General features: G+C 57.2%; 1 protein-coding gene across 2 annotated transcripts in view; it reads left to right on the top strand.

The window, feature by feature from the left end:
* Positions 1–75: 75 nt before the first annotated feature.
* UNC13D (unc-13 homolog D) overlaps positions 76–9,469 on the top strand; it is a 15,784-nt gene continuing 6,390 nt past the window's right edge. For both annotated transcript variants that reach the window (XM_026456789.1, XM_026456788.1), the window contains exons 1-19: positions 76–274; positions 401–469; positions 655–724; positions 903–1,007; positions 1,122–1,214; positions 1,290–1,393; positions 4,009–4,126; positions 4,232–4,356; positions 4,501–4,591; positions 4,674–4,730; positions 4,822–4,919; positions 5,025–5,076; positions 5,154–5,284; positions 5,402–5,522; positions 5,867–6,010; positions 6,206–6,304; positions 6,391–6,597; positions 6,779–6,847; positions 7,886–7,965. In XM_026456789.1, the coding sequence (XP_026312574.1) occupies positions 168–274; positions 401–469; positions 655–724; positions 903–1,007; positions 1,122–1,214; positions 1,290–1,393; positions 4,009–4,126; positions 4,232–4,356; positions 4,501–4,591; positions 4,674–4,730; positions 4,822–4,919; positions 5,025–5,076; positions 5,154–5,284; positions 5,402–5,522; positions 5,867–6,010; positions 6,206–6,304; positions 6,391–6,597; positions 6,779–6,847; positions 7,886–7,965 (1,940 nt within the window). In that variant the 5' untranslated portion in view covers positions 76–167. The remainder of the gene's footprint in view (positions 275–400; positions 470–654; positions 725–902; positions 1,008–1,121; positions 1,215–1,289; positions 1,394–4,008; positions 4,127–4,231; positions 4,357–4,500; positions 4,592–4,673; positions 4,731–4,821; positions 4,920–5,024; positions 5,077–5,153; positions 5,285–5,401; positions 5,523–5,866; positions 6,011–6,205; positions 6,305–6,390; positions 6,598–6,778; positions 6,848–7,885; positions 7,966–9,469) is intronic.

Below are 9,469 nucleotides of genomic sequence, written 5' to 3'. Positions count from 1 at the left end.
CGGAGGTTGCAGTGAGCTGAGATCCTGTCACTGCCCTCCTCCAGCCTGGGGACAGAACTAGACTCCATCTCAAAAAAAAAAAAAAAAAAAAGGCAGTGATGCGGGTATGAGGAGAGGAGTTTGGCAGGGATAGGCTACAACTCCATGGCTCTGGGCTGTGGTCACTTATGGCTTCGGCTGGGGGCATCCACCCTCCAGGGACCTCAAGCACGCCCTTTTCTCCATATAGGGAGTTTGAGGACATCACCAATGCGAGCTTTCATCTGGACATGTGGTGAGTGACCTGGCCTGCACCTAGGGGTGGGAAGGGAAGGGATCTGGGGTGAGAGAGGAAGAACCTCCTCCTGGAAGAGGTCCTAGGCGCTCTCTCTGCTTCCTTCTCAAACCTCTGTCCTGCCAGGGACCTGGACACTGTGGAGTCTGTCCGACAGAAGCTTGGGGAGCTCACAGATCTGCATGGGCTTCGCAGGTGCGTGTTGCAGGCCTCACAGGGAAGGAGTAGGGGCTCCTTCTGCCCTCCATTCCCCGACATGCACACTGGATGCTGGGGTGCAGGCTCCTTTGGGGTCCAGGTGGCTGCGGCGGGGGGTAGATTCCAGCCCGATCCCTTCTGACGCTTGCTGCCTCCCCCTCCTGGGACTCTGCCTGACGAAGGATCTTTAAGGAGGCCCGGAAGGACAAAGGCCAGGATGACTTTCTGGGGAATGTGGTTCTGAGGCTGCAGGTGAGGATGAGGAAAGGGGCCCAGGAGCGAGGCAGAGGGAGGGGGTTGGGAGGCTCCAACCTGGGGAGAGGCTCCATGTCCTCACCAAACTGAGCCTGGAGTCCACCTCCTGTTGTCTCTACTGCCCCTGCCTCTGTGAGGTTCTGACGCTCATGGGCTGGGCATCCCCACCTGCCAGGACCTGCACTGCCGAGAGGACCAGTGGTACCCCTTGGAACCCCGCACTGAGACCTACCCAGACCGCGGCCAGTGCCACCTCCAGTTCCAACTCATCCACAAGCGGGTAGGTCGGGTCCTGGGCCAGTGGCTGTGCCCAGCTCCTGTGGTGGTCTGCTGGGTTGGGGGCCTGGCTGCACCCGGTGTGGGGCCCTATCTGCTCACAGAGGCCTCATTGCAGAGAGCCACCTCGGCCAGCCGCTCGCAGCCCAGCTACACAGTGCACCTCCACCTTCTGCAGCAGCTCGTGTCCCACGAGGTCACCCAGCACCAGGTACTGCCCTCCCAGGGCTGGGCGCAGCCGGGGCTGCCCTTCAGGTCCTGATACTCCTCCACCTGCTCCACTCAGGCGGGCAGCACCTCCTGGGACGGGTCGTTGAGTCCCCAGGCTGCCACCGTCCTCTTTCTGCACGCCACACAGAAGGACCTGTCCGACTTCCACCAGTCCATGGCGTGAGTGCACAGCCCTGGGCAGAACCCCTGAGCCACTAACCCCCCACGCCCCCTGCCCTCCTCCAAGCTGGTAGCCCAAAGTGTAATTCTCAGCAGAGTTCCCTTTGGCCCAAAATGTGTGTTTTAAGTTTTGAATCGGTTGCCAACTTTAAAAAGTCTAGAGATTTGGCTGATGTGGTAGCTCACTCCTGTAATCCCAGGACTTTGGGAGGCTGAGGCAGGAGGATCACCTGAGCCCAGGAGTTCAAGGCTGCAGTGAGCTATGATCACACCAACAGTCCTGCCTGGACCACAGAGTGAGATCTCATTTCCAAAAAATATTAGAAAAAGCAATCTGGGGATTTCACATACCATCCAGATCTCCAGCTTCTCGTGAAACACAAGTGTTGGAACTTCAGCGCCATCATTTTGCTGCTTTTTTTTCTTTTGAAACAGAATTTCATCCTTGTTGCCCAGGCTGGAGTGCAATGGCATGATCTTGGCTCACGGCAACCTCCGCCTTCCAGGTTCAAGTGATTCTTCTGCCTCAGCCTCTTGAGTAGCTGGGATTACAGGCGCGCTCCACCACGCGCAGCTAACTTTGCATTTTTAGTAGAGACAGAGTTCCTCCATGTTGGTCAGGCTGGTCTCAAACTCCCGACCTCAGGTGATCTGCCTGCCTCAGCCTCCCAAAGTGCTGGGATTACAAGTGTGAGCCACTGTGCCCAGCCATTTTGCTGCTTTTTTGAGTGGCCAGAGCAGTGATGTGTCTGCCTCTGCCCGTCACAGCTGCCACTGGGCCCACTTCAGTTGCTTTCGTCTCCTGAGTCCTTCTGGGCATTTGAATTTGGACCCCGTCCCTAACCCCAGCCCTGTTTCCCAATACCATAGCCTTCAACTCAGCAAAACTATGCTCTGATAAGGATCTATGTTGAGGGCCGCTCACGTCAAGTCCTAGGAATGCTGGGGAGGTCACAGGGGTTCACAGTCATTCCAGTGCATGTGAGAAGGGCAGAGATGGGACACAGCCGGCCGGGCACAGTGGCTCGCACCTGGAATCCCAGCACTTTGGAAGGCTGAGGCGGACAGATCACTTGAAGTCAGGAGTTTGAGACCAGCCTGGCCAGCATGGTGAAACCCCGTCTCTACAAAATATACAAAAATTAGTCAGACGTGGTGGTGCACATCTGTAGTCCCAGCTACTCGGGAGGGTGAGGCACAAGAATCACTTGAACCCAGGAGGTGGAGGTTGCAGTGAGCTGAGATCACACCACTGCACTCCAGCCTGGGTGACACAACGAGACTCTTGTCTCAAAAAAAAAAAAAAAGAGATGGGACACAGCCAGGCGCTGGCCAGGGGAGGAACAGGAGCAGGATACTGCCTCAGGCCTGGGCTGCGACTTGGAGTCTGAGTGGGAGGCGGAGGGAGCCCGGGGGAGTGCATTTCTGCGTCGGGGTCAGCATGCGTACTGCTAGGACCTCAGGCAGGTGGGTGATCCGTAGACGAGCGTGGACTGGCGGCGAGGCTAGAGACTGCAGCGGGCACCGGATGGGGAGGGACCTGGTTTGCCTGCAGGGCCCAAGCACAGTAATGCAAGTGGCTGCAGTGTCCAGTAGGGACCTCGGCCTGTCCCCAGGCTGCTCCTCTCCCCCATCCTCTGCCCTCCCACTGGACCTCTGTGTGTGACATCCCTCCAAACCGTCTGAAAGGAAATTCTCGCTGCTTGCCACATGTGCACGAAGGCTCAGGTCCTTAGATCCTATTTTTCTTTTCTTTTTTTTTTTTTTTTTAGCTGGAGTTTCCCTCTTGTTGCCCAGGCTGGAGTGCCGTGGCACAGTCTCAGCTCACTGCAACTTCTGCCTCCCGGGTTCAAGTGATTCTCCTGTCTCAGCCTCCTAAGTAGCTGGGACTACAGGCGCCCGCCATCACGCCTGGCTAAATTTCGTATTTTTGGTAGAGATGGGGTTTCACCATGTTGGCCAGGCTGGTCTCAAACTCCTGACCTCAGGTGATCCGCCCTTGTTGGCCTCCCAAAGTGCTGCGATTACAGGTGTGAGCCACTGCACCTAGCTGATCCAGTTTTTCAAAAACAGCAAGAAATCCTGAAGTTTTAAAATCACAAATATCTCGATCTGGGCAATTTGAAAAGCATCTATGGAAACAAACAAAAAAAATCCTGGCTGGTCACGGTGGCCCACTCCTGTAATCCCAGCACTTTGGGAGGCCGAGGCGGTGGATCACTTGAGGTCAGGTGTTCAAGACCAGCCTGGCCAACATGGTGAAACCCCGTCTCTACTAAAAATACAAAATTTAGCTGGGCGTGGTGGTACATGCCTGTAGTCCCAGCTACTTGGGAGGCTGAGGCTGGAGAATCGCTTGAACCTAGGAGGCACAGGTTGCAGTGAGCCGAGGTTGCACCACTGCACTCCAGCCTGGGTGACAGAGTGAGACTCCATCTAAAAAAAAAAAAATCCTGCATGTCCTATTGAGACACTAGTTTTCAGCCTGTGCTGGTGGATGATTCTCCACCAGGGGTCCTGGAGGAGGGAGATGATTCCCTCCACCTGAGGCCAGGTGAACAGGGGAAGGTGACTCCCTCCTCCCTGCCCAGCTGAGGGCTTCCTGTCCCCTGCAGGCAGTGGCTGGCCTACAGCCGCCTCTACCAGAGCCTGGAGTTCCCCAGCAGCTGCCTCCTGCACCCCATCACCAGCATTGAGTACCAGTGGATCCAGGGTCGGCTCAAGGCAGAACAGGTAGGCATGCAGTGGTCAAGGGGTGCTGGGCACGCAGGGCTCAGGGAAGGGGCAGGGGAGCAGCAGAGGCTGTCCAGGCTCCTAAAGCATCTCCTGGCTCTGCAGCAGGAGGAGCTGGCCGCCTCATTCAGCTCCCTGCTGGCCTACGGCCTCTCCCTCATTCGGAGGTTCCGCTCTGTCTTTCCCCTCTCTGTCTCGGACTCCCCAGCCCGGCTGCAGTCTCTTCTCAGGTCAGTGACTGCTCTCTCCTTCCTTGGTGGGGTCAGGGATGAGGGAGCAGCTGGGGTGCCTGCAGGAGTGGGAGAAGCCTGTTGGAGGAGTGAGTGCTGTGTGGGGCAGCAGGCACTTTGGACACAGCTCTTTCCTTCTTGCAGGGTCCTGGTACAGATGTGCAAGATGAAGGCCTTCGGAGAACTGTGCCCCAACACTGCCCCATTGCCCCAGCTGGTGACTGAGGCCCTGCAGGTATGGTACTCATGCTGGGGATGGGGGAGACCAGTGTCTGGGCCTGGCAATCCCTCCCTGCTCACTGCGTCTTTGTCGACAGACTGGCACCACTGAATGGTTCCACCTGAAGCAGCAGCACCATCAGCCCATGGTGCAGGTGAGGGGCTGGGCAAGGGGGCGGGTGGGGGGGGCACAGGGGGTGGTGCCTGCTTCTGGCAGCCCTGCCCAGCCCACCTCTGTCTCTGCAGGGCATCCTGGAGGCAGGCAAGGCCTTGCTGGGCCTGGTACAGGATGTCATCGGCGACCTGCACCAGTGCCAGCGCACGTGGAACAAGATCTTCCACAAGTGAGCAGATAGCCAGGTCGGGAGGTAGTGGGGCATTGGCTCAGAGCCGGAACCGCAGGGACCCTGGTGTATGGCGCTGGGTGACACCTGCTGCCTTTCCTCCAGTACCCTCAAGATCCACCTCTTCTCCATGGCTTTCCGGGAGCTGCAGTGGCTGGTGAGTCCCTCCCCTGTCTCTAGGGCATGCTCTCTGGCAGGGCTGTGGACCCCACCCTCCACACCTTCCCTTTGCAGGTGGCCAAGCGGGTGCAGGACCACACGACGGCTGTGGGTGATGCAGTGTCCCCAGAGATGGGCGAGAGTCTGTTCCAGCTCTACATCAGCCTCAAGGAGCTCTGCCAGCTGCGTCCAAGCTCCTCAGAGAGGTGGGCAGCAGGCCAATTGCGGGCGGCCGCAGGGGCACAGAGGAGGGGAGGGTGGATGAGGCCCCAGGGCCCATGGTGGCCCCAACCTTCCCGACGCTGAACCCCGGCAATCCCCAGGGATGGAGTCCTGGCCCTGGATAATTTCCACCGCTGGTTCCAGCCGGCCGTCCCCTCCTGGCTGCAGAAGACATACAACGTGGCCCTGGCGCGGGTGCAGCGCGCTGTGCAGATGGATGAGGTGGGGGCGTGGCCAGGGTGGGGGACGGGGCCCCGGTTTGGGGGTGAGGCTTGGGTTCTGCCTGGACCTCCAAAGTGTACTAAAAGCTGGTAACTCTCTCTGAACGTCCCTTTGGGTGCACTTGAGGCCAATTGTGTGCAAAACGCTGCCTCTGGATATCCTTGGGGCTGTGGCTTCACTTCGCCTGAGATCCTGCAGGCTGTGCGTCTGGGCGGAGCCGTGCTTGTCTCTTGTGAAGCTCCCTGCCCAGCTCTGTGCCCAGTGGTGGTAGCCGCTCTACGAATGAAGGAAGGAGGGAAGGGGGTGGATTTGGCAGTATCCTGAGTCCTCCTTTCTTCCCCCAGCTGGTACCCCTGGGTGAACTGACCAAGCACAGCACATCAGCGGTGGATCTGTCCACCTGCTTTGCCCAGATCAGCCACACTGCCCGGCAGCTGGACTGGCCGGACCCAGAGGAGGCTTTCATGATCACTGTCAAGTTTGTGGAGGTGTGGCATCTTCCACGTGTCCTTCCCCCTCTTTCTAGAATACCACCCACCGTTTCTCCCGAGCTCTCACCCAGGCAGTCTCCCAAAGCCTGTGTCCTAAATCCCCCAAGTCGCTGAAATTTCCATGCCTTTCCCACCTGCCCTTCTTGAATGCCCCACCCACGGATCAGTTCCCTCTGTCCAACCCCACCCTAGGACACCTGTCGCCTGGCCCTGGTGTACTGCAGTCTTATAAAGGCCCGGGCCCGCGAGCTCTCTTCAGGTCAGAAGGACCAAGGCCAGGCAGCCAACATGGTGAGGCCAGAGCTGGGGCTGGGAGTCTGGCTGGGTGTGGGGACCAGCCCGGACGCGGTTCAGGAAGCTCTGCATCTGTGTCCCAGCTGTGTGTGGTGGTGAATGACATGGAGCAGCTGCGGCTGGTGATCGGCAAGTTGCCCACCCAGCTGGCATGGGAGGCCCTGGAGCAGCGGGTAGGGGCCGTGCTGGAGCAGGGGCAGCTGCAGAACACGCTGCATGCCCAGCTGCAGAGCACGCTGGCCGGGCTGGGCCATGAGATCCGCACTGGCGTCCGAACCCTGGCCGAGCAGGTACCTTGTCCGACCGCACAGTCACCCCATCCCCTCCCGTCCTCAGCCTGCCTGGTTCCAGCAGGACCTGGGCCCATGTCCAGCCCTGACCCCTTCCTGCGTCTAAACTCAGGCACTAAGGAACTCTCCCATCCCCAACTCATGCCCTGACCTCCCTCCTTCTTCCGTTTTGTGTCTCCAGTTGGAGGTGGGCATCGCCAAGCACATCCAGAAACTGGTGGGCGTCAGGGAGTCAGTCCTGCCCGAGGATGTAAGTGGCCCTTCTGCCTGCTGGCCTTCACCGTCCTGCCAGCTCTGATCTAAGTGGCCCTTCTGCCTGCTGGCCTTCGCCGCCCTGCCAGCTCTGATCTGGGGTCACTGAAGCCCTTGGTGTCAAAGATAAGTCCCCCAGACCAGGCAAGGCATGTTCTCTCCCTGGGCCTCAGTTTCCTCCTGGGATGCTCACAGGAATGGGTTGGGTCACTCCACCAGCTGTCCCAGCACTGGCAGTCAATGAGGGGGCTGCAGCTGGGGAGGGCTTAGGCTTTGCAGCCCAACAGGCCAGGGTGCACATCCTTCTCAGCTGCCTCCTAGCTTTGCTGTCCTGTTCACACAAGCCAGCTGGCCTGTAAGTGGGGGCATATCATGACGCACACCTTCGACTGCTGGGTGGAAGGATTTTCATTCATTCATCAACTATTTATCAGGTGCCCACTTTGTCCTATGCATTGAGTTAAGCACTGGGTCAGTGAACAATATGACAAAATACCTGCTTTCTTGGAGCTGACATTCTAGTAGTGGAGGTGAGAGAAGAGCTATCCATAACTGCAGTGATCGTTACAGCTATTAACTCTATGCACAGACGTGTGTGTGCGCGCACATGCAGTGTGCTAGATAATGGTAAATGCTACAGAGAAAAGACAGAGAAGGGGATGGCAAGAGTCAGAGGGTTGTATTTTTAGATGGTGACCAGGGAAGGCTGTGACAACTGAGTGAAGACCTACGGGAAGCAAGGGGAGGAGCCATGAGAAGTTCTAGGGAAAAAGCATTCCAGGCAAGGGCAGAGACCCTGAGGCAGGACCATGCCTGGAAGGTTCCAAGGCTGTAGAGGCGGCCAGTGTGGCTGGGACAGGCTAAGCAATGGAGAGGGGAAGGCAGAGAGGTGGGCAGTCCAGCCTCTTACAGACACTACAAACTGCTCTCACAGAGACGTTCTCGGCCCTGTTTCCTCCCTCCAGGTCAGGGGAAGGGGATGGGGGTGGGGCCAACATGAGCCGGAGCCACACCTGCTCCCCTTCTCCCTCCCCAGGCCATTCTGCCCCTGATGAAGTTCCTGGAGGTGGAGCTTTGCTACATGAACACCAACTTGGTACAGGAGAACTTCAGCAGGTCTGTAGTAGCCCCTGCCCTGGGCGTGCTCACCACCTCCCCCTCTCCTCCCACGGCCCCTCCTTCCTGGGCCCCAGCATCCGTTCTGAGGGGTGTAGCAGCCCCTGCCCTGGGCGTGCTCACCACCTCCCCCTCTCCTCCCACGGCCCCTCCTTCCTGGGCCTCAGCATCCGTTCTGAGGGGTGGAGGTGAATCCCTTTGGTGGCCTCCCTTACAGGGTGGTCAGGCTCTGCTGATGCTCACTGCAGGGACAGGGAGCTTGCCACTTTGCAGGCCTCCCCATTTCCTGCTGCCTAACTCTGAGTGCTTTGAGTTCTTCCTTAGGCTGAGCCCAAATCTGCCTGTCCTTTCTCCTTTAGTCCCAGGCCTGTCTTCAGGGCCTCCCTGACTGCTCCTCTGCCCTCGTTAGGTTACAGGTGGTCCCCGCCCACGGTGCAGGGAGAACTTCTAGTTAGGGGGTCTTATAGCAGGGACCCAGGATGCCAGGCAACAGGCGGTGGAGTCCAGCACGTGGGCTCTGGACCACCTGGATTCAGACTCCAGCTTCATCACTGCTTAGCAGCCTTGGGCAAGTTCCTGGTGCAGATGAGAATAGTTCTGGCTTCTGCTGAGGATTAAATGGGTCATGTGAGGTGCTGAGCGTGGTGTCAGTACAAAGGAAGTGGTCAGTGACTATTAGCTGTAGTGACGATGACGATGACAGTGTCCACCTCCCTGTGGAATCTGGGCGCTGAAGAGGCCGCCTGCCCTCCTAGAGTTCTGTTCTGCCCCCACAGGTATAGTCAGGGCCCCTCGGAGCCCAGCCGTTTTTATTTCTTAAACCATGTATGTATATTTTTTATTTTTTTGAGATGGAGTCTTGCTCTGTCGCCAGGCTGGAGTGCAGTGGCGCCATCTCAGCTCACTGCAAGCTCCGCCACGGGGTTCAAGTGATTCCCTGCCTCAGCCTCCCAAGTAGCTGGGACTACAGGCTTGTGCCACCACGCCCAGCTAATTTTGTATTTTTAGGAGTGACGGGGTTTCTCCATGTTGGTCAGGCTGGTCTCGAACTCCTGACTTCATGATCCACCCGCCTTGGCCTCCCAAAGTGCTGGGATTACAGGCGTGAGCCACCACACCCAGACTATTTTTCACATTTTATTTATTTTTTTCACCTTTAAGCTCTGTTGGACTTGATCTTAGACCATATTTTTCACATAAACCAGAGTTAAACATCCACCAAGAGGGAAGTTTTGCTCAGTGCTGTCTCAGGAGCCTTTAGAACACCACCAGGCATGGTGGCTCACGCCTGTAATCCCAGCACTTTGGGAAGCCAAGGTGAGTGGATCACTTGAGCCCAGGGGTTCAAGACCAGCGTGGGCAACATGGCAAAACCCAGTCTCTACAAAATTATACCAAAAAAATATATATATATATATGTATATTTATATTTATTTGTGTGTGTGTGTATATATATCTATATATATATTTATATTTGTGTGTGTGTATATATATATTTATATTT

This window comes from Piliocolobus tephrosceles, chromosome 16, assembly GCF_002776525.5.
Source record: "Piliocolobus tephrosceles isolate RC106 chromosome 16, ASM277652v3, whole genome shotgun sequence".
NCBI classification, from domain to species: Eukaryota; Metazoa; Chordata; class Mammalia; order Primates; family Cercopithecidae; genus Piliocolobus; species Piliocolobus tephrosceles.
This window is presented reverse-complemented; position numbering and strand designations above follow the sequence as displayed.